This window comes from Lutjanus erythropterus, chromosome 20 (assembly GCF_056507025.1).
Source record: "Lutjanus erythropterus isolate fLutEry1 chromosome 20, fLutEry1.hap2, whole genome shotgun sequence".
NCBI classification, from domain to species: domain Eukaryota; kingdom Metazoa; phylum Chordata; class Actinopteri; order Lutjaniformes; family Lutjanidae; genus Lutjanus; species Lutjanus erythropterus.
In genome coordinates, this window is record NC_139336.1 from 14,458,110 (window position 1) to 14,485,761 (window position 27,652).

The 27,652-nt window shown below is 39.0% G+C and overlaps 1 protein-coding gene across 1 annotated transcript in view; it reads right to left on the minus strand.

Moving 5' to 3' along the window:
• Positions 1-2,927: 2,927 nt before the first annotated feature.
• LOC146308249 (matrix metalloproteinase-17-like) overlaps positions 2,928-27,652 on the minus strand; it is a 105,838-nt gene continuing 81,113 nt past the window's right edge. Inside the window, exons 5-10 of the mRNA XM_084745749.1 lie at positions 22,391-22,567; positions 20,942-21,044; positions 16,292-16,374; positions 14,398-14,550; positions 13,956-14,213; positions 2,928-3,848 (exon numbers count right to left, since the gene is read on the minus strand). Of these exons, the coding sequence (XP_084601875.1) occupies positions 3,523-3,848; positions 13,956-14,213; positions 14,398-14,550; positions 16,292-16,374; positions 20,942-21,044; positions 22,391-22,567 (1,100 nt within the window). The 3' untranslated portion in view covers positions 2,928-3,522. The remainder of the gene's footprint in view (positions 3,849-13,955; positions 14,214-14,397; positions 14,551-16,291; positions 16,375-20,941; positions 21,045-22,390; positions 22,568-27,652) is intronic.

Consider the following 27,652-nt stretch of genomic DNA (forward strand, 5'->3'; position numbering starts at 1 on the left):
CAATATTAAGTTCATTATAATTTGCAAAAAAGTTAAATATTACACACAATATTACTTTAAATTTTATGTTATTTCTACTATTATTTCTTAAGATCATGTACAATATTCCTTCCACTATTATGTGCAATATTACTTTTATTTTCATTACTTTTCAGTATCATTTGCAACATTACTTTCAAATTCATGTGCAAAATTACAGTATTACTTTTTATTACTTTCAATATCTTATGCAATATTATGTTCATTTATCTTTTCTGTGGCCTCTTTGTTCATTTAATTGCTATGATTTTGAAGTGCGGGTGAAGTCTGTGACTGACATGGGGTTCTTGTAATGTTCCTTAGCACTTGTCCTCATTGTTGGCCACCCACAGTTCACTTTGATCTCCAACTAAACGGTATCTGAGCCACTGAATATTTTTGGATCAGGTGACATTACTTCTCTGATGTATTTCCCTGAAAAAGTGCAGGTATATATAATCCTCTGCCACTTAATCTGCTCATAAAGCAGACTCAGAGTGAGCGTGTGGCGTGATTGACGTGACGTGGTTTGCGTTCCTGATGAGCGGCAGTGACCATTACAAGAGAAAACACGCTTAAGAACATCAGAGAGATGGAGAGCAGCTCCCAGTTGGTGTCTGCAAGCTGTCATGTTACCTTCATCTGTCTTCAAGCCTGGGCTGCTTTTCAATGACACTAAATAATTACACACAGCCCACACAGCCACAACACTGAGTACGCAACATAATCTGTCCCGATATTCATATGATGACATTTAGCCAATAAAGTCATTTAGATTCTTTTATTTTTCTACAAAAATATTTTACATTAGAAAACACACCTTGAAATATACACAGTCCACTTGGTTTTTGCACTAACCATGGAACATCTCAACTCAAATATATCTGTGTCTATATTTAAATTGTAGGTAAATATATCAGCAAGAATAAATCCGGATGCTGTCTTGTGAGGTCTGCTAATGACACCACCAGAAAGAGCTGGGATTGATGAAGTAAAATTGTCCAGCGGTGAGGAAAAAAGACTGTGAACTATAATCTGATCAGAGCAATATGGAGTCACAATCCAGCCATATTTATTACAAAAAATACAACGAAACCAATACTGCTGCTGATAAAGGCAGGGAATGCTTCTGTACCAGGGTTGAAAATGATGAATTCATGGAGATACATGAGCGCCCTCAAAGAGCATGGGAAGGACGGTGAGGGATTTAAGCTACTGGTGTTAAGGATAATGGCATTAAGCGACCTGTGGATTTTAACTTTCTGTCATACAGGAAGTCATTAATTGGTCTCACTTCCCACAGTTGAGGGTGCCCTTTTCTTCATGTAGCTGTACTGGATGGTATTTGCCCATCTTACAGACCTGGATGCCATTCATCTACCTGCCGGCATCCAAGGAAGCCCTTCATTTGTCTTCCTGTCAACATCCCATGAGGCCATTCATCTGTAAACCTAACTATCTATCTACACAACATCCCAGGGTACTTTTCACCTGTCTGCCTAGATTCATGCTGGGCTGTCAGTCTCCTGTCTAACTACAGTATCTATGTACCACATGTCAGTCTTTCCCCTGGTTTGAAGCTTTCAGGCAACTCTTCCTGTCAGGCTGTTAAAATACTGAACCTTTCTCAAGGATTGTTAGACCTAAACCTTCATCGTGGTCAAAACTGTAACCTTAACTAGTAACCACTAAACGGAAAATGATATTCATCAGTACATTTTTATTAGTGTATAATCACCTGAAAATAAGAATTGTTGTGTTTACCTTAGAATGAACCCTTTATATCTATAGAGGGTGCAGATCCTCTTGCCTCTTGCATGGAGGCTGTCATGCTGGACAGTCATGTTGAACCACCATGTTTTCACAGTATCCCAAAACAGACAAACCGTTTTATGTGAATTTTGCAGCCACCATACATGCCTACTCCTACACACTTCGAGAGAGAGAGTGAGGTGAGCTGTATTCAGTTGGTTGCGATCTAAAACCTCACCACTGGACGCCACTAAACTCTAAACACCAGTCCTTTAAACATAACCCTTTGACTGGTGGAGAATTCTGGGAGGATGTAAGCAACTTAGCAGGAAGTTCTACTTACCTGGCAATATTAAAGGAATAGTTTGACAGTTTTCTAGAGTAAGATGAGAAGTTTAACCAGAATCTGGTTGGTTTTAGCTCAGCATAACGAGTGGAAACGGGGAAACTGCTAGCCTCGCTCTGTCCAAAGGTTATAAAATCCACCCACCAGTCCACACCACAATGTGCAATTTTCAATTTTTACAGAGCCTAGTCTGATGTTTTTGCATTTCCAGTCTTTAAGATAAGCTAAGCTTAACTTAGCTGCTAGCTGTAGCTCAAAGGGACAGTTAATCACAAAATCATAAATAAAAGTTTCTCCTCTATCCTGTAGTCATTTATCCATCTAGATTGTTTTGGTGTGAGTCATTGAGTTTTGGAGTTATTGGCTGTTGATATGTCTGTTTTCTCTCCAATATATTGAAACTAGTTTGCACTTGGCTTGCGGCGCTCAAAGCACTGAAAAATCAAAAACTCAATACCAATATCTCTTTCCAGAAATAATGACCAGGTTACTTAGGCTAATCCACAGACCTTGTTGTGAGCAGTTTCATCAGTTTCATAAGGCAACTACTTTCTTTCTACCACAGAAAAAGTTTGTGTCGCACAGGCTCAGTACAATCTATTTCCATTTTATGTGAGAGAGCACAGAAATCTCTATGGCCATATCACCAAAACTCACACTGAAACAATCTAGATGGATAGCACCACAGGCCAGAAGGAGGATATGTATTTTTGACTTTGGGGTGGTCTGTCCCATTTACCATACAGACATGAGAGTTGTGCTGATCTTCTCATCTAACTAAATGACTGTATTTATTTCCACAAATGTCAAACCATTCCTCTAAGGTAAAAATGTACCTTTATATCTATTCATCTGTCCGTCTACTCACATCTCAGGGTGTCATTCAAATGTTGAAATTCGACATCCCACAATGCCATACATTATTGCTGTAAACTCGTTGCAAATGGAAAAAAAAAAGAGATTATTATGGGTGCTGTTGGAATACTGTGGTATTTTGCGTGAACATATTTCTGGACAGTCTCACTCAGCATCCTTGCAAAGATGAGACTGCTTACCCATTCAAGAGGAAACTATGAGACAGAATTTGTGGTTCTGTGTATCTCAATTTGTAAAGCACGGTACTAGCATTGTCATCATCAGTGGACTGATGCCTATATAGCCTAGTATGATTATATGATAATGTATGCATGTATGTATGTACTACTACCCATACTGCAAGGCGCTTTAGATGACCATCAAATGGCATGTGAAATAAATAACAGCAAAAAATAATAGCAAAAACATACCAATTGATATTTATATGAACAAAATGTTCCAGTTCGTATTCAGACTGAGTGTCCACTGGCCCTCCACCAAAGAGTCTCTGTCTTGCCCCCAGCTTGAGAACTTTGTCCCTTGCTTTGGCATCATAGCAGTTCGGAGCGGAGGGCCAGCGAGAGCGTCCAGAGAGGTGGCAGAAGCCACATGGGCGATGGGGAGGGGCGGGCGCCCAAAGGCGAGGCGGTATCTGAGGTGCAGGAGCACACCTCGTATCCATTCTCTGCGTGGTCCGGGTGATGGTGCACGTTGCCTCTTGTCTCCGTGCTTTTGGGCTCCGTATCTGGGGAGTCCGACTGCATCTCGGTGCACAGCAGCCAATCTTTAGCGATGAGGCGTGGGTATCCTGCCTCCACCTCCATGTCGCTGCCAGGCACTCGCCAGTACTCCTTCCCCTTGAAGAAATAGGACGAGCCTTTAGAGAGAAAGAGGGTAGTGGGCCGGTGTTAGTCTGTGCTTTAAAATACCAAATACAAATACAACATTGAACAGAAAGTAAAAAATACTTTGTTTGTATTTGCCCTTAAGGCAGATGGAAGTACAACAGCGATGCAAATTAAGGATTAAAATACAGCAAACATAAATATATTAGCAGGATTAGTGAGAAAGATAAATATATAACTAACAATACGGATGTTCTTTTGCTGCTTCCTAACTTATTTTTGCTTCCCCTCCAGAATTGTTCTCATCACACCATTTCTGTCCTCCTTTCAGCATATTCTTTTTCATCTTTAAACCTGTGATTTCTCACTCACTATTCACCATGAGTTGTCACCACATCTTCTTCATTTTTCTCTCCTCTCCTTCTCCCTCTGTCTCACTGTTCTCTTTATCCTAGGCTTGTGGATGCAGCCTAAAGGCAGATAAAGGCTTTGATGTGGCTCCAGTTTCCTTGGCCCAAAGGTATGCGCACAATCTGTGTTGTTATATATGTGTATATATTAGTGCTCTTAATCGATTAAAATATTTATTCACAATTAATTGCAAATTAATTGCACATTTTTTATTCATTCAAAATGTACCACATTAACCACAAACAATTTCAAATATTGTCAAGTCAATTGAAGCTTCTATGGAACTGAAGGCTTCAGATTTAAAATATTATATATTCATGTTTTTGTATTGAGGCAGTAGGATCATTTACATCAGTGTCACTCTGACAGTTTATATCACTGAGGATGTTTTAGACCACAGCAGGCAGCAAACTGCACACCGACACACACCGAGGAGATGAAGAGGAGAGACAGAGTCTGGACTCTTCATCATGACTTACAATAATGAAGCGCAATGACAAATGTTTTGTGGAGGAGATGAGCGTCTGTCAGTTTGGCCTATACAGCGACAGATATTTCAATCTTTGGAGAACTGCACAGTAACAGGATTCATCATCAAAGTTTTTACACTGGTCAGTACTTCACACACTCGCTCACCCTCCTTCCCTCTTCTCTGCAGCTCGTCTCTTGTGCGTTAAATGTATATGCATTTCGATATGCATTATTGAGACACCTCATTAGGACGCGCATATGTTTAATTTTTGGCATCAGGGAACTGAACTGGACGTTTTCTCTCTCCCCGTGCCTCTGCCTGCACTGCCTGTTCTCACTGGACGCCTGCTGCCGCACTCGCACAAAACAAGCGCTCCCCTCTCCCTCTCTTGTGTCTCCTCTTCATTTCATCAAAGCAGACAGCGTCAGAAGTGACATTGTTCCACGTCGCACCACCAAACTTTCATAACGTGCAAGTCTAGAATAAGTTTTGGGTTTATAAGAAAGATGAGAAACGCTGCTGCAGATCATTTATGCAAAACGTGTCTGACAGCAGAGTACAGAGTCACGAGTCTGACCCACAGAGACGTCATGTTACCGTGAGAGCAGGTAACAGAGCATCACTGTTCCCCTACACTAATCAAAACCACAGCACTCTTCATATGGAACAGAGCAGCAGATCATCTTACTGCAAAAATACTTTTTAAACAGTTTTAAAGTTTGTTTGCAGATTCTCATTTAGGCCACAGTATGTCATTTACACATGAGATTCATAATAAGATGTTAACACCACTGTAATGTCTCTGTCTCTCCTGTTACTATATTTAGTAAAACTATCAGGATTTCAACTAATAGCATGTGTGTGATGGTGGTGTGTGTGCGATATGTCCACACACTGTGTAAAAGAAAACTATTTAACTTTATTGTGGAAAACATATGCTCATTCTGAATTTTAATCCTGCAACATTCACTAAGCATTTGGGAAATGCTGAAATTCTAAAAGTGAATTTGTTTGTTGTTCTTTCTAGAGATATGACTCCAGGTACTCAACAGTCAAGGATAGTCATTGCTGTATTCTTTTGCTTTATAATACACCAAATAAAACATTTTCAGCAGCAGACAGGTCTGAACTGCAGGAGGGCCTGTCTAGTGTCCAAACTTTTAGGACACATGCAGAATGTGTCTTGGCATTGCCTTGCTGAAAACAGCAGGGACATCTCTGAAAAATAAATTGTCTGGATGGCAGCATATGTTGCCCCAAAAACTGTATGTACCTCTCAACATTACTGAGGCCCTCACAGTTAGCCATGCCATGGGGACTAACACACCATCGCAGATGCTGGTTTTTCTTTTGAAATTAGCACTGGTAACAATTTGAATGGTCCTTCTCCCCTTTCCCTTTGGTCTGTGTTTGTCTGTGTCATACTCATGTCCTTGTTTTGCCTTGTCTTTCTTGTCTATAGTGAAAAATCTCTAAAAATGTGTGGAGTCCACAGTTTTGGTCCTGACATAGCTGTTAGACCCCACAAGTAGGCCTATAGTGGGCTCCAATTTTTTGTACTCCACAAATATAGTAAAACAAATCCACACACACACATACACACACACAGACATACACACACACACGACACATCAAAGAGCTTGGAGCAGGACCTCTGAAGCTGGCGGAAGCTCAGACACAACACAGACCTCTAAACACCTGACAGAGAAAAGAGCCTCCACACATTCAGCTGGGAGCTGCTGCAGGGGAAAGAGGTGATATTGCTTGTTCCCTTCGAGAGCGGCCTGAAATAAGTCCTGAGTACCTCCTGCTAATTAGTTGTTTTTGTGCCAGTTTTGAACACCTACGAGTGCTTTATCAAAGCCTAATCTGTACAGCCAACTGGTGGAGGCTTTCCTTAAAGGGGATTTGCTCCACAAAGGCTGCCAAAACAATGCAAGTTAAAGCAAACATTACTGATCCCTACGGGGAGGTAATATGTCCTCAGCTTTCGACCTATTGTAATTGCTCTGGAACAGCAGGCACCCTTTCTCCTCCACCTGGGGACCAACTTCAAATAAGACCCTCATCTGGTCAAACGAAATGTCAGGACCAAGGAAATAAAATCATTAAAAATGTCTTTTTTTTTGACCAAATGAATTGAATATATATGATATCCTCTCGAAAACTGTTAAGTTTTAAAACTGAATTATCCCTAAGATTTTTATCACTTTTTTTTTTAACTCTTTCATTCGCTAATTTTTTGGTAATTTTACCTTTTGCATGCCACTCAAAGTCGCTTACGGCTTTCACATATGAATGAATTGCGCCAGGCTGTTTTAATTTACGAGAATTCTGAAAGTGTCAAATACAAATCATCACAGAAGAGCAGCACAGCTAACCAGTGAAATCTATGAGGTATATTTTTGGCATAACTGACAGCAACTGTGAGTTCATAAAACTATTATGACCAATAAATAATACAAGCAAAAACTCACAAACAACAAAAAATAACTTTCACTCTCACAGGGTTCAGACTCAACACCTAGAATATTTTATTATAGCATCTTAAGTGGTATGATAACATTGGTAACCGTTTTCATGAGCTCTTTACATCCTGTTTCCTTATTAAGGAATATGACGAGCACATGCTGCTTGGATCATCATAACATACAAGGAGGAGTTATAATAAAGCAAGATGACTCATTTATTCTAAAGGGTCCAGCGTGCAAGATTTAGGGGAATATGTTGGGAGAATATGGCAGAAAGGGAATATAATAATAAGAATGTTTTGTATAATCACCTGAAAATAAGAATAGTTATGTTTTCTTTTCCTTATAATGAGCTGTTTATAGCTACAGAAGGCACAGGTCCTCTTCCATGGAGTTATGTTGCAGCGTCTTGTTGCCCAGAACTAGTCTGACTCACTGGATATAGACTGTTGATATACAGTAAGCCTGCCATTGGTCGCCTGTTTCAGGCATCCACTTTGTGTTTTCAAGTCCCCTGTTTTTATGAGAAACAACAACCTCAGAGCTAGAAACTTAGATGCTGAAAATGGCAAATTAGCACCTAGGTCATGAATGATATGAACTTTCTTTTGAGGAGATTTAACAATTTTAATGCCAGGGCTCGCAAATGTTCCACCGAAAAGTTACCACCTGACATTCTTTTGTGATTGGTTGTGACTAACCAGACCGAGCCTTTTCCCCCTATAACAGAATGATAAAGTGTGGAACCAGATCTCACCACTAGATGCCACTAAATCCTACACACTGGTCCTTTGAGGATCAGACCTTCCTTACTGATTTATTTCACACTTTGTTAATCATTACATCTTGTGCTATTATCTTCCACAATCTCCTGTGCTGCACAATGATGAAATCAAGTTATGAAACAGGCTCTCAGTTTCAAAGTGATTTAGCGAGGGAGTCTAAATCTCAGGGGGCTTATTAATGAACTTTTCAAGTTCAAGGTGTGAGAGAAACACTAGACAAATAGGCTGCAGGCAAAAATACACGTCACATATGCTGTTAAGGTAGATTTATAAGTAAAAACAAGAACCATCAAACACTTCATTGTAGAACTATTCACTTAAACTCAACAACTTCTACAGTATAAAAATGAGCTTAACATCCATCAAAACAGTCAACCTCCTGTGAGAAAATGTTCATACAGCACAGTTCAGTGGTAGATTTTGATTGGTTTTTGTTGTTGCCATTAATTTTTCAGCACACACTAATAACGACGCCTCATAATGGCTAATGCCATGCTAATGCCACACATAATTACACAAGGGCCAGCTGTGAGCTCTCTCTCTCTCACACACACACATGTTCTCACTCTACCGTAAACGTGTGGGTTTTATCGAAGGCACTGGACATTTTATAGGAGGTAAAAGACCAGAATGTTTTACAGGCACAGATGCACATAGTGTGTAAAGATTACTGACATGGCAGATTCGTGACGTTACATGCTCCAGTAACGATCACATTACCTGACCACCTCCTTTAAAGCTTGCACCATTCAGAGAAACAAGAGAGGTGACAAGAGAGGGGGAGGTTAGGAGAAGGTTTAAAGGGAAGGTGAAAGAGAAAGATAAGACAGAAAGAACATACATACATCAACACACACACTAACTGAATAATATAAACCACACACAAACCAGTGCATTTTATTGGTGTAGCAGTTGTTAGCTGTTGCGTGTGAATATCGCCTTGGGCCTTCTTTACTGATTAATCCAATTATATTGACAAAATGGTAACACTGTTTGAAGAGCTTAGTGTAAGACTGTCGTTACACTGTCATAACCATGACATGACACCTGTAATGATTGATGTCATTCGGTCAGTTATGTCATTTTAATGCAAAGTTGACATTGTTATGACAACTTGAAATTATGAAACTTAAAGAAACTGTTTAGTTAAGTTATGTTATAACATTACATTAAACTGTCATATGTAGATAGTTTGGACACTGACCATCATGAGGCCATTATAAGTGTGTCATGTACATTTTCCTTGACCTGCACTGAAGTGGTACCATTTGGTCTTGTCATAAAGATGTCATTACATGTATTCTCTGTTCTCTCTGTATTCTCTATCATCAAACTGGCCACCATCTTTAGTTGAGGTCAAGGAAAACATTCATAACACACTTATAATGGTCTCATGCCAGCCACCGTCAAAACCAACCACATATGACAGTTTAATGTAATGTTACCACTTAAAGCTGAACAGCTTCTTTAAGTTTGGTAATGTCAAGTTGTCATAACAAAGACATCTTTCACTTGATTGATCTCAAGTTATTGTAACAAAGACAATCAAAACACTTGACTTTGCATTAAAAATTACACAATTGACTGAATGACACTTAATGACAACAGTCACAAACATTCATAAAGACTCCTTCATGGTAAGGACTTGGTTATGACAGTGTAATGACCCTCTTATGCACACTCCATATAAAGCATTATAGACAAAACTATTTTTCTGAGTTGGACACTACTGTAAGGAGGAAATTACAAATGGCATATATTAAATGTAAGATAACCAACTCGTTTTATCTTCATCTTTCAGGAGTGTTTCTTGTACTAGATGAAGATGCCTCCTTCAAAACACCTCAGCTAGTTAATTAGAAACATTCACCAAAGGCAGGTAAATATGCGTCATAGCTCTGGGGAATGATATTAATATCTGCTCTGTCTGTCACACTAATCACAGGAAATCTGAATCTGTAACAGTGCTGTGAATATACTGCCAATGTCACACAGTGTCTAACAACGCCCCAAATGACATTAACATTGCTTCTTTTGTCACAGAATGCATGTGTTTTCTCTCACCTCTGACTCAGAGTGGAGCTATAGTGATTTATCAAAGATTAGAATTGGCTGATTTGTGTTTGAAAAAGGTCATCAGGGACAGCTGATGATTTTTCCAAGTAAGCGTCAATTGCTGGTCAGTGTTTGACCATATGTAATAAAACCTATGAGCAATGTTTTGGCATGTATTAGAGAACAATACTCGTGTCGTCCATCTGGCACGACACTTCCTCCCTGATGTGTTTCAGAAATTTCACAAACTATAATCATACTCTGAAAGCGGTTCAATTATATATGAGCAGAAGGCAGCGCCCATGCTGCCACAATGAACCACTTGTCATGCACCACCACTCAGTGACAACAGATGAGTAGGACACTCTCAAAAAGAGAAAAGTCTTGGCGGCGGTCACTGAGAGCCACAGTCAGCTCGAATGCTGTGGGCTGCAGTCTGTGTGAGGACGGTACTCCTGTCACACATAAGTTTAACAAACAACCCAGGCTCAAAGTGACGCTGAGCAGAGACAACTTGAGAGTCTGATAAAATACCTGTAATTCTCAGCGTAACTGCTGTGGAGTGGATGTTGAAAGTGAGGGCAGCATTGTGAGGAGAAACGTGTTCAACTAGGACAATGACTAAGCTATTTGCAATAATGCGTAGAATATATCAATACTCTGATCTGATTTATGGATCTAGAAATGTTTTTTAATGACCATCTCAGCCTCTTCTGTTGTGGATTTCAGTCCCAGACAGCACAATAACAAATTATGCCAGAGAAATCATGCAGTTCAGCCAAACAGACATACACTAACGCACACAGAGAAACACAAATATCTACAGTTTCAAGCTGAAATGGTTTGTTTGCAAACTCATTTACTGGCTGTTGTTGGGCCCATTTTCGACATATTATCAATTCAGCAACTTTGCCATTTCTGCATGTTAAAGGTCAAATCGCCACAGGAAGCATGACTTCTCTAATGATACAATAAGAGACATACAGTATGTAATTAGTATTGTGTGAGCGAACCATTGCCTGTAGCAAACTCCACAAACTCCTGCGAGAAATATCTACACTTTCACCAGCTTAATGCTCCTCTACGTTCACCAGCTAGTTGCTAACTTTCTCTGTGTGATAAATAAAACAAATAACCACATTAAAAAGTACTACTCAAGAAAGAATGTGAAAAAACATATTTTAAACAAATTTCAAATGTACTTTACCAAGAGAAGAATTTCTACAAACCGACAGTTTATCTCAATTAAGATCTTTTTTGTCATTTCCCAGGGTTTCCCCATGAACCTAGTTAATCTAAATGTTTCATAAATGAGCAGCCAGCTCAATCTGTGTGCATCATTCATATTTACTAAATCAATACCTACTTTTATATTAATGAGAAAAATATTGTGCAGTTCCCAGTAAAAGGGGCAATAGAAAAACAAAGTGGAACTCATTTTCTATACCAGTCAAACAGCACATTGAACATATTTGCTTTTCCTCTTTCAGACCGACATATCAACCAGTTTCAACTTTAAGTGATAAAATGTATGATTTCAGCTGGGCACGTAAGGATCTTTGCTTTTCAGATAAAATATAGACGACATAATTATCAATACTATATTCCTATGTTATCATCCTAAATCACATTTGGTTTAATCCATATTTTAATCAATAATGGAATCCATATTTCATCAGACCATTGCTCTTTATACCGAATAGGCACAAATTCTCTGATGGCATAAAAAGTAAACTTTTTAAAATACGGCAGTGCTCTCTTTATAGTATGACAGGTTCTCTAAAAATACTAATATATCACCTTGCTCATACTATCGCAATATTATCATTATTGTTGAATCATAACCCCTGTATTGTGATACATATCATATTGTCAGACCCTTGCCTGAGGCCCTACACAGCCGTATCACATTGCATAGTCTTTTGATTCATACAAATGTTGATTCGTACAGCTTTAAATCGTGCAAATACTTTTCTGAATGGGTGCATGATAATTCAAGCTACATTGAGTGTGCAAGTAAAATGACATATTATTTGAGTCATGTTATGGTTACATAATTCAAGACTGATGTAAGAAGTGTGAGTCAAAATAGCAGCAAACACTTATTGCAGACTCAATCTGCCATTAGATTGAGAATAACTGAGGAAAAATACAACTCAAACGTACTGATGCAGATGTTACTGATGTGAACAGCTCAAATTAGCCTCCATACTGTAAACTGATGTTAAAAGTGTTTGTACTGGTTATGGGAAGGCTGACTGAGGGGGCATATGGCTGCAGGGCAGTAACTGATGCTGATGCAGATAGTATGAGAACTGACACACTGAAGCTATACACCAGAGGGCAGTATGTAAAATGCATGGCTGCCCAAAAGGCGTAAAGTGAGCAGGTTCTTTCATTGGCTTTGGTGTTATGCAGGGCTTTTATGCAAGACAACCGCAAGCTGAGTGACCGCTAAACTGCTCAAGCGCCAAACTTCAGTTTTCTCTCAGAGCAGGAAAAGGCAGACTGCTATCAGAAGACAGATCTACTGATAATACATAAGGATAATTCTCTCTTAGACCTCCTTGATTAGATTAGCTATCTTCTCATCCTATCTTAAGGGTTTTTCAAATCGCCTGCTCCCCATGCATCTGATCGACTCCACTGAGCTCGCTGTGGAGCGTTGGATTAATAAGGAGAGGCCGGCTTGTGGATTCATAACACCCAACACGGCTCTCCACTGTGTTTGCAGAGTAAAGGTCAAGGCTGTTGCTGGCAAGCCGAGATTCCAGTCTTACACTCTTTTTCCTGTAGACTGACTCAGTGTCTGTAATCTAAAAAGTTTGTTGCCTGGAAACTTCAGCATCTCGCATCCAAAAGGTCCCTCAAGGCAAACATACAGTTGGACTGTTCATTTTGCAGACCCACAGCTCACTTTTTATAGGTCACAGATTATTTGTTATTGTGTAGGTTATGTAAACATACTTGCCAAGAGTTTATATTGTGTATCTTTATGGGTTTTTGTGTGGAAAAACGTGTGCGTGCAGTAAGTGTATAGTGCTCACTTATATGATAAAAAATTAAAAAAAATATGCTGTAGCTATCAAATGGTGTGAACTAGCCATCTGGAAGTCTATTAGTCCTATTAGCTGCAGCGACACAGCTGGTCCAACATGTAATAGCAGGTAACAGTTGCCATCACGACTGAAACTGAAAATATCTAGCACTTGCTGCTGAAACACAGACATCTGGAGTGGTGAGAAGATGGTAGAGAAGATGTGCCAGAAAAAAAGGGAAGAAAAGAAAGAGAAAGATGCTGGCCGACACAGCTAAGTGTGCTTAAATGAAAGATTTATTTGAGCGGTCTCCAGGTGATGATGAGGACAGTGGCAAACAAGCATGTTTAAATTAGAGCGAAACTGAACATCTGGAAAAGTCAAGAAGTTGGGACCTTTTAACAGACTGTGGTTAATTATTATCCACCAAGACAGGAACAGCCATTCAAAAAATGCACAAAAAATACAAATATGACAGCCAAAGAAACAAAGAGAACCTATGAGGGTTTGTGTTTGAGCAGCCAGGGAACACGCTGTGTCCTGTCACCTCATTGGAGTTACCTCTTGTTGCTGCCATCCAATCCACCGTCTTTTTATCTCCATCCAAAGCTGACAAACTACACCAATGACTGATGGTAAATTTAGCCAGCTATATCTAAGTTTGAACATAAATATGAATCGTCCCTACAGTCTTACTGGCCTCCAATCTACAGGAGAAGACTCTGGAGGAATGTCCTTGCTACTGGCATCGCATAATTAAAACGCACCTGTCCTTCGTCAAACACCCCATGCACAATCACTGGCAAAATCCAGATAAATGTTAATAATGTCTAACAACACCCCTTGGTAAACATCAATTACCTGAAAAAAATGACGAGTAAATAAAGTGATTTTCATGTCTACTCACCATCAGACCACCTCATGGCATCGTCGAGGTTTGGCGGCAGCCCCTTCCAGAGCGTGCTGTCTTTAGGGTAGCCCAGGTCCATACGCCTCAGGTGGTCATCGTAGCGCCAGTAGTGGTTGTCCTTGAAGAAGTAGGTTTTGTCATTGTGTAGCCAAACGAAGGCTGCATCCACGCCCTCCGAGGGTAGGCCGAAGTCAGTGATTGGACGAGGGTAACCCTCTTCCACGTTATTGTCTTTAAATACCCAGTACTTTAGACCTGAAGAGGGTGGACACAGAGGTTGCAATTAAATGGGGAATTAACATAATTTGGGAATTATCTACCAAACTACAGAAATATTTAAAAATACAATAAAGAAAGATATGCCTGGTCATTCAACTAAATCCACAAAGACAAATATAAAATAAATGCAAAAAAGAGCAACTTGTGATCAGATATTTACCTTTGAAAAAGACTATTTTGTGATCTCCAGGCCTCTCATACACAGCATCCACACTGTCCAGATTGGGTGGAAGACCCCTCCAGAAGCGATGGATCTGAGCTGGACGAAGTGATACCAGGTGCTTCTCTCGCGTTAGTCGCCAAAAGTACTTCCCTGTGACAGACAGGCCACAGGAAATTAAGGTCATTAAGTGAAGACACAGCGTGCTCTGTCTGCAGAAATCATACCCTTCTTTCATAACTGTCAATCTGATTTCAAATTTAAATGCCTCCCCTCAAAACTGTTCTTCTTCTTCCTACCACTGAATGTTCAAGCTTCACTGTGTAGAATTTATGTATGCGCAGAATTTGACCCTAAAAGGATATTTTCACATTCATCAGCTGGAAGTGGAAAGATTTTCTGTGCTGACTGAAAATCTTATTTTAAGGGGCGGGCCAAAGTGCGTGATCTGTGACATCACAGCTAGTTTGGAAATCGATCTTAGTCCAAATTTGCACAAGTGTGATGTAGAAATTTGAAGCTGTCTGTGCACAAACACTGAGAAAGAAACTTACAGTGAAGTAGGAGATGTCCTGTGTCTGGGAAGAAAACTTTAAAAAATGAACCAATTAACATATTTATAGATAGTGAAATTTTTAACAAAATAGAAGGATCAGATGTCTATTTAAAGATTTTAATGTGGAAATTATCCTTTTTTGTCTCTGTGTCTGTATTTGGATTGAAGATCAGAAGTGGGTGTGGTTTATGCCCAAAGTCATGTTAAATTGGGCAGATGTTTTATTTTCTAACCTAATATTCAATGGCTATACAATTGTTGTGCCTACAAAGCATCCAAGTGATTTAATATTGCCATATAAATACTTATGAAATATATTTCCACATCCTGATACTACACTTTATATTGTATCTATCTTTATTTATCTATCTTTTATTTCTATTTCACTTTTCACTTTCTCAGTCAAAATTTTACTTGAGTCAAAGTACTAGTGTACTTATTTTTAAAAATACTCAAGCATTCAAAAGTATAAATTACAAAGTACATTTTCTAATATAAATACACGCTGTATTGTTTTCATGATGCATTTACAGAAGCTTGTAACTCTCTGAAACCATCTAACAGCTGACTTCAAAGCTTAGTCTAAAAGTAACGAGTGACGACAGCCTTCTTAGAAATGTAGAGGAGTCAAAAGTACAATATTTGACTTTGAAATGTAGTGAAGTGAAAGTCATTAGTTTCCCCCCAAAAAACCCCAAATACTTAAGTAAAGTACAGCTCCTCAGTACTCAAGTAAATGTATTTCCTTATTGTCCATTACTGTTTAATAACCAGCAACTTCAAATATCTGTTTCCAGTGCACTGGATTCAGGTGCATCCTAACTTTTATCTATGTGTGTAAAACCGCATTGGAAAATACAGTTGGACTCGTGTTTAGGAAGAGCAGTACAAATTATTAGGAAGACAGGGAGCCTTAGCCAATACTCATCATGTACTGTAATGTTTCAATTACTTTATCTATTATGTTCTGGCTAGTGAAAGTTCACTCTGTAAATATACTAACCAATAAAAAAAATATCAATTTCAAGCTCAGCAATTAACGAGTATACAGCAAAATAGTCTGAGCCCTATGGGAGCATTTTGTTTACACTGCAGAATAAGTGATGGTGTGTGCGTCTGTGAGGTAAGCCCTGGGAGCCACACATGACTTGGCTTTCTATTGATCGCTGGAGCCACCACTCTGTCCTCTGCCCAGCCTCTGTCCCCGTCCCTTACTCTTTCACTCTATCTCCTATCCATTCACCTGCTTCCCTCTCGCCTCCCTCCCACTGTCACTCTTTATCTATCTTTCCGTCCGTCTGTCTCTCTTGTTTACTTTCTCATTTTAAGCTTGAATACCTTTGAAAAAGAAGGCCTCCCCTCGTATTTGAGCCACGGCATCAAAGTGACTGGTGCATCTGTCCGGGGCATCTCGTGCCAGCCTGAAAGAGGAAAGTTGGAGGGCAGAGGATGGAAAAGTTGAAAAGAGGAGAATAACTTTTAGAGACATTGAATTCAAATCTATAGTCTGAACATTGAGTGTTTGAGGTTATATCTATCTAAATTTTACACAAAAGAAACTCACTTTTTGTAAGGTATGCAGTTCACAAAAAAAACCAAACCAATTAAATCCATTTGCATACAAAATGAAAAAAAACAACAACTATGTGATAATTGCACCCACCTGCTGAGAGAGTCTCACTGTGTGCATGCATGTGTGCATGTGTTTCCTTCAATTAAAAAGGCTAAACATTAGGTGAAATGCTATCACGCTGACACGGTGAGGTCGCCCAGTGCATTTATCCCGCCAGCTAATAAGTGATTTAAAGGACTGACGTGGTCAGCCTGCCAATGATGGAGCCATTAGCACCACAGGGCTGCCACTGTGAGTGGGAGGCCGCCCTCGTATTATCAACAAAGATCCCCATTCAGAGCTCTATTAACACGACACCTCTGCCTCGTGGTCAGCATTTCTGACCCTTGTCAGACATAATTCGGCTTTTCCTTGCGTCACGCACCTGAGAGAGGTGGTGAAAAATGAGCAGTGAGGACGGTGAAAGGCTGACACTAGTGTGCAAATGAGGATTTTATATGCTTGTTTAGAACAAAGTCTTTCTTTTTGTTGGTGTGAGTGTATGCATGGATGTCAGCATGCACTGGGTGTTGTTGTCAGTGTAGTTTGAGGCACAGTTTGATCAATCCTCAAGCAAGCTGCCCTCTCTTGATCCTATTAATTCAAGAGACACATCACAGTCCAGTTGACTCACTTGCAAAACAATCAGGCTCTGTTTATGCTTGAGAATAATTAAAATATCAAAATCTATAAGGTTGGTACACTCAACAAAAAAACAAAGAAACAAAATATTGATGCAACACTTTTTGTTCCCATTTTACATGAGGGTGAAGTAAAAAAAAGCTAAGATTTGTTTTATGCAGACAAATTCTCTCAAATTTGTTCACAAATTTGTTGAAATCAGTGTCACATCTCCTTAGCCAGATAAAAGATGAAGAAGCATGATTATTGCACATGTGCAATGGGCTGGTCACAATGAAAGGGTCACTCTAACGTGCAGTTTTTGAAAAAAAGATAAAACTGCCCTCTCAGCCTCTGAATTTATTGGTTGGCTTGGTTAGGTTTAGGCATGAGTGCTCAATTAGGATTAGATTAAGAATATCAGGATATGCCAACCAGAGACAGTATAAGACGGGTCATGAAAAGGTTTCTGTAGTCCTGTGTGAAACAGCCATACTTAAATGCCCAATAAATGTCTTTTTTTCAAGATAAAACACCACATTTTAGACTGGCCTTTTAGGCCTAGCCTGAACACACGCAGACATTTTTAAAAACAGCGATTTAAAACAAAAACAATCACTGTCCAGATGAGCATTTTACCGTTTAAGAAAAAAAAGTGTTAACATTAACATGACAGAAAACACATATCACATGAAAACCAAAGCTAACCAAAGCTATTATATCCTAGCAAACTTTGATTCATCAGAACAAATCCGTTATTGACAATAACATCTATGAAACAGGACATGTAGTCACTTTTACACTCAAAGATAGTTTCTTCTTTCTGCAGTCTGTGGATTTCGCTAACGTGGTCCTTTTACTTTGACATGCAGTCTAGTTGGAAGTTGACAAGAAAATCTTTCACTTCAGGCTCTGCAATCTGTCCTCACAGAGCTGACAGATGATGACTGAATCAACTTTCCCCCATAATGTTAGTCCAGATGCATTAGCGGTTCTCCAGAGTCACTCAGGTAAATATAACATGCATCCACAGATGCCCTTTTTTGTTGTTGCTCCTTCCACATGTAGACAGGATCTCATTATAATCAGTACAAGGCACACTTGTGCCATAATGTCCAATTTGTCCAAATGTGTGGACAAAATTTAAGAGAAATAAACATTTTGTTTGCATATAAGAAATCTTAGATTTAAGAATTCAACTCATGCAAAATGGAAGCAAAAACAAAAGACTTTATAATTTTGTTTTATCATATTTTTACTTTGGCAAGTTGATAAAAATACAAAGGTGTGCATGAATGTTCAGAAATGCACTGAGCTGGGTTTTTCACCCTGCTGGTTGATGTACATGATAACAATATAATAGACATGGATGAGACACAGTCTCAGAAATATAAAGATAATACTAATAAGACATTTCCTGGTGGGGAGGAGAGACGCTGTAGTGCGACAGCCTGGCTACTGCTGAGAGGAATTGTGTGAAATAGCAGACAAAAGACTCCTGAATCCAGGCCATCACTTAAAATTCACTTATTGTTCATGTGCTGTGTAGTCTGACTGACACTCTGCACCGCTGCGCATACAGGGTGGGTCTCTTGGTCTGTCTGTGTCTTTGGTCCAGTGCGACACATCTTTTCAGCTAGCGAACAGAACTGTAATGAAATCTTGCATTAAATAAATACCTATTGTCAGATGGCCTCAGATGCCGATTCTAATGATTTTGATGTCCCCATCACCTTCTTATAGTGCCTAGACCATTTTTAAAGTATGAACCCAGTGGTGATCTTTCTTTAATCATGACTCTTGGGCCAAAGTATCCGCCTGTTGGCTATCCACTAATCATATTTATGCTCCATCACCTATTTCTGACAATTCTCACTATTACATTACACCTCTCTTTTATACCCTCCCTTAGGCCAAATGATCAGTAAATTCCCAGATGGTCATGAAATTTGTGGCCACGGTGGCCGGAGGATGAAAGTCCTACTTATTGTGGTGATCCATCAGCCATGTCCACCTGCACATTGCCATGACACTGAGCACACAGTGAGCTGAGAAGCTGACCTGTATATGCTGCACACTTCAGCCAATCTTTACGTATATTTAAGCCTCCTAGAGGAGTGATCCCCAACTGGAGGTACCCCAGGGTGTAGTTCTACACATGACGAGTTGTGTGTGAAAATACTGTAGAATTGCTCAATTAATTTGATAAAAAAAAAGAAACTATAATTTGATCAAAAAATATATCCTTACCCAGCTTTAACACTGGAAGAGTTGGAAAAAACTAACAAAGAAGCAGTATCTAAAACCTGATAGCTAAAATAGATTTATTGATAAAAATCTAAAAAGTAATGGACAAATAGTTAAAATGGCTAAAAGTAATCTATTAAAATTGAAATAGCTAAAAGTAAGTTGAAATGGATAGAAAGTAGTAATGGATAAACAGTTTAAATTGTAAAAAAAAATAATGGCTTAACAGTTGAAATGGTTAAAAGTATACTAGTCCTGTATAAAACAGTTGAAGTTAACGAAAACTAATTAATATACAGTTAGCTAAACGTAATGAATAAATTGTTGACATGAAATACTTGGGTAAACACAGGTGTTACGAATGATACTAATTAAGGTTACATTCCATTCGGGTCAAAATGGAAAGGCTCTGCTGCACTAAATGGAACAGGACCTTAATTTGCATCACTGGTAACACTTGTGTTTACCTTGCTATTTCTGCTAATTATGGCTGCTGTGGAAAAAGTAAAATTGTATGAAGAAAAATGTTCTAATCCTGCATTCAGAATAATCAGAAAAACAACGTCCCAACTGGGAAAACTCACACAAATGCCCCCTCAAGATGAAGGAATAACTTGTAAAGTTTGTTACATGACTCAAATTGTATATCAATTTTTGCTCTGATATACATTGTAATATGGTATTAGGTTGTAAGCTCCCCATACAGAGTGACTTAGATTAATTACAGAAGTTATTTATTAGCATTAGTCCTGATAACAAGTCAGGTATAGCAATACTTGTGGTTTTAGGGAATATACTGGGACAAGATCACTTCATAATTTTAAGCTTCAAACTGTTTCAGCATACTTGGATAGCAACATGAAACTTCACGGGGATGCAAGTCTCAGCCAACCTGTCACTCATCTGCTACAACAAGTGCTTTGTAGCGTTCATGTTGTTTCAACTTTATGACATAAAAATCGAAGAATGGCTTCCCAACTCGGAAAATTGGACCGTTTGAGGAGCTTGTGAATGCAACATTACATCCACCACTATACTGTGTTACTAATAGACAATATGCAGTTTAAAATCAATTCAAATTAACTCAGTTGGAACAGGACAGGTTGTGTTGATGTAGGAGTGCTTGAATTCACCTGGCAGGGCTGTGGGGCTACATCAAACTTAAAAAAAGGTTGGAAATCCTGTCATATAGCTCCTGCACTGCACTGGAGGGGCTGTTAGTGCGTCCTTTTTTACTTTTAACTGCCTTTCTGTGTTCATAGGGGACATTTATTACAACCTCTGCTCTACCTTCTTTACCAACAGTGGACAGAGAGAATGGGCTGCCTGAGGGAGCGAGGAAAAGAAAGAACCACAAGCGTGTGTGTGTTAAGAGGGCCAGAAAAAGGAGAGAAAGAAAAAAAAAATGAGGCTTAAGAGGTTGAAGTGGATTATTTCAAGTGTTTGCCAACCAGAATATAGCCGAGTTCTCTGTGTTGCGCTAAAAGGACTCCAGATCTTCTACTTACAGGAGAGTGGATCTGTTCTCAGGCAGGTCCAGCAGGACAGGAGGTTCGGCTGTCTGGGAGGGGTTGCCTGGTCGATTTGTGTGGGACACTGAGTCTCTGACCCCTAGGAAGGATTAAGGATAAAATGAACACACAAAAGACGAGGTAATTAATCATATAATTCATAGATTTGCTGCTTGTCTTTATTTGTCATTCCAATTAAACAAGTAATATATTAACACCTCTTTACATAATACACTTGAGATGCAAGGTCAACAGTAAATGCCACATACAAGTGGTATATATCATCTGAAAGCTGGGGACCTGAGGATTATTTAAAGATGCAGCCCAGAACTCTGTCAGCTTTTTTTCTATCTGTAATAAACACTGTGCTTCCTTTAGGCGCCCATTCACAGTTTGAAAGTTTAGAGTTTAGAAAATTCTAATTAAAGTATATGATGGCCATTCCCATGACCTATCATGTCTCATAAGTTGTCACAGCAATTTTTGGGTTGATACTATTTATTACTGTGGTTTAATTCACAATTTAACCATTTTTGGCCACAAGAATTGATAAAAATTTGCTTTGAGGACGACCATAGGAAAAAACATGCTGTGATCTGGTGTCAAAATCTTTTGACATTTGGAAATTTCTGCAATAATTGTATTTTTCAGTGAGTACATGGACAGCGCTTCTGGAGATTGCTCAGGGATGCTTTTATTGTCAATATACATAGGAATGCTGTCATTCCCCTGAATGCACCAGGTCTTTAGTTTGTGGTTGTGTAGTTTCTTGAGGCTGTGATTATCCTAGAAGCCACAATAGATAATTTTACACAGTGTGGTAATGTTTCACAATATGGTCTTACCACAATGAAATGATCATCACATATGAATACAACTGGGCTCATTGAAACCGCAAGATTCACAGCTGTCCAGTCATGCCCAATAAATGATATTCCAAGGAGAATATATATTCAGAGATGCAGAAATATTCAACTAGAATAGCTGAAAATCACACATTTATGGTGCAAAATATCATTCAGATATCTTGAGGTGAGAAGTCAAGGGAGCCCATTAAAATTAGCCGAACTCTTGAGCATTGTTTAGCCAACTTTCCAACTAGTAAGGCATGTCCAGTACCAGTGGATTCCTTAGATTTAAATTTGTGCTTGCTACAGTCTTTTTTGAGTCATTTTCCTCCCTCACAGTTCTGTCCATCAGCATTCTTTCCTGCGCTTCATGCTCGTATTCAAGATCATTTGTCTCTCCCCTGTACGCTGCTGCTCTCTTTATCAGTGAATGGTGTGATAAGGTCATATGCCATAAAGAGGTCCAATTAACTCAATGCATGTTTTCATTAATCAATAATCTTGTTCTACAGGACTCATCAATTGCCCCCTCTCCCTCTGTCCCCTACACACACACACACACGGACACACAGGACAGAGGATGGACGTTCCCTCGTACCGTAGAGCTGCCAGACGCGGACCTTGTCTTCGTATGGTAGGTCGTATTTCAGAGGGTCTCCCACAGGACCCTGATAGTACGGTCTCATGATGGACTCCATGGCTGAGGTGTGGACCAGGCCGATGGCGTGACCAAACTCATGGACTGCAACCGCAAACAGATCCATCCCATGAGAGTCTGAAGGACACAGAGAAAGAAACAGAAATCAGTATCATGCATCTTGTTTTTACACATCATATATCTACATGTTGAACTCCTTGTGCACTAAAAAATGATCATGAATGGGACTATTTTAAACTAAAGACAAGTGAAAGGATGATTGATTGTCTTGTTTGTCATCGGGTGCCTTTCATTAGGGTTTTATGGTATCTTCACTTAATGGATCTTGTTCCACATGTGTCTCCTGTTCAGCTTTAAATGTATGCATTTTGATATATCCTTAAAGTAAAGAAACGATTTTATGATGCCCAACAACACACTGAGAATCTGACCCATGAGTACTCAGTAGTTATTCCTACATTATTACATGAGTACTAAGTACTTATGGGCTGGATGACATCCATCTTGGAACTCAATCTTCATTTTAATATTAATACACATCTGTAAACTTCTGTAACTGCACGGTTGTGACTCTATCATATCTACAAAATGTGTCTACAGCAAGGTCATTGTAGTTAACTAGAATTAAACTAAAGCAAAAAATAAGTGTGAAAAAACATATAATGAATGGAAATAAAAATAAAAACTAGACTTTAGAAAAAACTCACTTTTAAGTTTGAAGTTTTTAAAGTTTGTTTTATGCACTTACATTTCTAGTGGTGCACATTTGAACTTAGAACTGGAGTAAAAGCCTTGAATAATTGGATATTCCCCACCCCCCTCATTTAGGTGAGCAGTCCATTCAATCAACAAAACAGCTACAGAATGCTGCACACAGCATATTTTTCTTTTCTACAATCTTTCCTGTCCAGCCTAGTAGTAAATTACTGGACAAGAAAATTGCACATTCAAAATCTTAGTCACAGCTCCAAAATAATTCTGCACCCTTTTGTAAGAGGAATCAACAGATATAAAAGAAAGAAGTATATTTATTAAGGAACACAATGAGAAATGATAATTGAGGTTTTCATTTTGAAACTAAGAGACAATATTAGTACCTTTTATAAATCATCCGTTACTTTTAGTTGAATTGCTACTATATCAACTTCAGCTTTGACATAGATCACCTTGCTGTCTAAAGTTTGTGACTTTTGTAGGACCAACACATCCCTGATTTGCATGTTTATCCCTTTTATGAGTGAACTCTATAGGTTGCAAGTTAAGAGGCATGACAGACAGCTCTGGTGGCTGTGAGTGCTGTTAGGCGTGTGGTGTAGTGAGATAACTATGGTAATACTGCCTGAGCCCCTGGGCTGCCAATCAAAACCTGAGTGCGGAAAGACACCTAAAGAGGCTGCAGGCTATTAAAGCACATTTCCCTCGATGTTCAACTAAAAAAGAAAAGGCAAAGCCTCCAAAAACTCCTTGTCTGGCTCTGCTAAGCAAGACAAAACCTGGGGTTTAGAGATTTAGATTTGCAAAAATGTGAGTTCTAGCGTGTCGAGCCAAGCTAGCTTAGAGCTCCTTGGTGGCTGTGGCTGAAGTCTGCATCCTGTTAACCTTATGTTGGCCTCGACTTGGGAACATCTCAGTGCTGCGCTCTGTCAAAAGACAAAGGACAATTGGAGACATGCACTTGTGCTTACAACACCTGGGATGTTCAGAAGGAAAATGCCAACTCTAATCTACAGGAGCACATGGTGTAGAGAGGAAAGGTGGATAAAAGGAGGGATCGAGGGGGGAGAGAACAGGGATTCAGAACAAAGTAGGTACCATGTCATCGTATATACATTCCATCAGGGGCGGACAGAAAAAAAATCCTAATGCCTGCGGACAAAGTCAGAGCTGAGAGATTTAGGTGGATGAACGAGACTCATTGAGTTCGACACTCGTGGCAAAAAGACAGAGAGCAGGAAAAAGAGAGAAAGAGAGGTTTAGAGTGCAGACAGACTGAAGCAAAAGGATATGACTGCATGGCAGAGGACATGAGAAGCAGCATATATCCAGCTAACAGAACTGTTTTCAGGCTATCACAAGATATAATATTAAAAATCTCATTACTTTTCATGCACAGTACATATAATTTATTTAGGGGTACGTCTACCTTGGATATAGCATGCTCTATCCAGAATGCTACAAACATAGCCTGCAGTGTTCAATTTAAAGTTTAATAAGGATGCTGTAACATACGGTAGATGGAAAGGAGCAGGAGCACAACTAGCCAAGGGCGATTCTTTTCATTTGATGTGAATCTTTGTAGTATTGTGACCTTGTGTTACCTTGTGCCATCATCACTCTATAATTAATATTTTTATCAGGATATTTAGGGTACATGATTGCTTCTACTATGTTTACAGAAGGGATGAAACAAACATTTGTTCATGAGCATGTTCGGAAAATTAACGGAGGATGATGATACAACAACTCCAGCAGCTGGACATGAAAAAGATGAAACAAAGCCTGTAGTAGTGATATGTAAGACCTTAGTGTTCTGCAGTCCAAATAATAACTCGGAGCCACAGATGGTTTATTAAGGACGTTGAAGACCTATTTAATATATGGAGCCTGGTTGCTTTGGAAGGAGCAATATTTGGCTTAATAGCAGTTTTCAGTGGATAAAGGCTGTCTGACAGTAAAACAAAGCTGGGAAAATATTGTAAATATACACTTAAACTGACATTGATTGTTTTAGGTGGCTAAAGTATATTTTTCTGCAGCACATGGCTGAGCTTCCTGTGGACCGCCATCTACTGCACATCACACACTGACTGTGGATAAGTACCTCATACATCCTCACTTCAAATAATCTGAGATAGCCCTTTAATGTAGTGGATGGTCTTTTTAGGTGAGACTAAAATAATTTAATGAGCAGCCTAAAAGTCCATTCTGGTGATATCTGCAGCCACAGCTGACTCACATATTTTGTTCCTGTATTTTTTACCTTTAGAGTGAGGATGCCATCACACTTACCATAAATACCAGGTTATTGGAAATTACAGTGATGGTTTAATTGTATTCCCTGCTTCAGTAGAGTTCAGACCCTAAATCTTACTTGCTAAAACCCAAAAGGGAAGCTGATCGTGATATTAAAATTACTGAGGAGGAATGGACTGGAATGTATGAAAAAGGTGTGCAGAGAAATGAAATTAGACCTTGGCACTTTCAAATATTTATCAGAGTTTATTGAGTTCTATCTGGGCCAAGAAGTGAAACTAAAACAGAAGTCTTACAGGACTTTAACTCTTGAAATCAGAGAATTTAGACCAACAATTTTTTAAGAAAGATCCTAAGAAAAATCTACAACAGATTTGTGAATGTTTTCTTAAACCACAGAGTTGTTCGCATCTCTGATTTTATAAAAATGAATCCTATTGGCCTCTGAAGTGCCAGATGTTCCTTATTAGCATAAATAAATGTCCCACCAATCATGAGACTAGAGGGCTGCGTGAAATCACACAGAAATGTTGAAAATGAAAATCTAAAGACTCTAAGCAGGCGTAAGGACGTCAGGAAATAAACTGTAAAAAGTAAAATCCAATGGGATGCTCATTCAGTGAATGCTGTATTCAGTAAAATAAAAAACAGTTTGATCTAAAATTGAATATATATGTGTTTGTGTGTATCACTAAAAACAGAAGAGAGAAGAGAGACACTGATCACTGGAAAGGCTTGCCCAGAGTTATCTGAGCTGGACTAGTGCATCGGGATCATTACTGAAGAGATAGCACCCCCGGGTGTGCCATCAGCTGAGTGGAACCTGGCACCTCACAGCCAGTACCTCTCTGCAGCAGTGCCTCCATGTGTGCACCATGGTCTCGTTCAACTGCCCCACATCTGATCTCAGATGCTCCCTTGGACAACCACGACAGAACGTCTCTGAGACGCTTTATGAAATTAATGTACATAATGAAAATTACTACAGCTAAGTAAATGGTAAGATGTTTTCTTAACCAAATGTAACACTACTACTGTTAATGTTATTATTGTTGACCTTTCTTTGCTTTATTATTATTGGTTAGGATGCTGGGATTGTTTGGTGGGATGGGGTGAGAGGAATACAGAATTACTAGCTTTTTGGTCTGCTAACTACTCAAACACAAATTGATAAATAGAGTATAAAAATATATTATAAAAGATACAAAAATATTGTAATTTACTTGTCAGCACTCAAATGTGTGTAAGTGTGCTCTTGAGTGTGCATTGACTAGTAAAATATTGCTGAATACCAGAATCTTAAGGAAAAAAATTCTTGTTCAGCACAGCTGGCGAATGAGATCTGTTGTTCCCAAATTTCCTCAGTCATATCCTTCACATCCCTGTAGTGCAATTCCTTGTTAACTTTTTCTCCAGGATACAGGCAGATAATGAGCCGATAATATCCCCCATGCCAATTTGCTGGTTAGGCTCTGTTATTAAATGTAACTTTATATTTTCAACTGGTCCGTGTGTGTTTGGAGACACTTCCCCTCTTTGTGATTTTGGCCTGCCCAAGGCAAAGTGGATACAAAGAGCTATTATGTCATGTCAGAAATTAATTGAGAGGAATGTGAGTCTGCATCAGCTCCTTTTGTGAATATTTAGTGTGTTAAATTAGGCAAGTTGGCAGCTTTAGAATAGTGATCTTTTAAGCGACTGGACAGACTGGATGGCTGCTCTACAAAACAGGAGATGTGGGACTGTCACATCAAGGGTCCAAATTTAATGAATACATTTTCACTTTGCAACAATGAGCAACAATGAGCAACAATAAACATGCAGGCACATCTGGCTCAAAACCATCAATGGGTAGAAACTGAGGGAGAAGAAAGGATACAACCTGTTGCTTTTCCTGACCAACAGGCTCAAGCCCGCACATCAAATGAAGACCAAATAATGCTGTTCTAGTGAAAAAAAGAAAACCTTTTGCTTTTAAGATTGTTTATAATTGTGTATAAACCAACTGTTCTTCATGTTTCAGTATTGCAAAGGAAACCAAAATTCATTAAAACTATCCCAATATGAAATATTACAACTGTCATGTGTTAAATAATCACTTTAAAGCTACGATATTTTAATATTAAAGGTGCTTTGTGGTGTTTTCTCATAAACAAATAAAAGTTATGTTTACATTGAGTGTTTCTCACCATAATGGACTGCATTCTTTAGGTCTAACAAAAGTGTTGA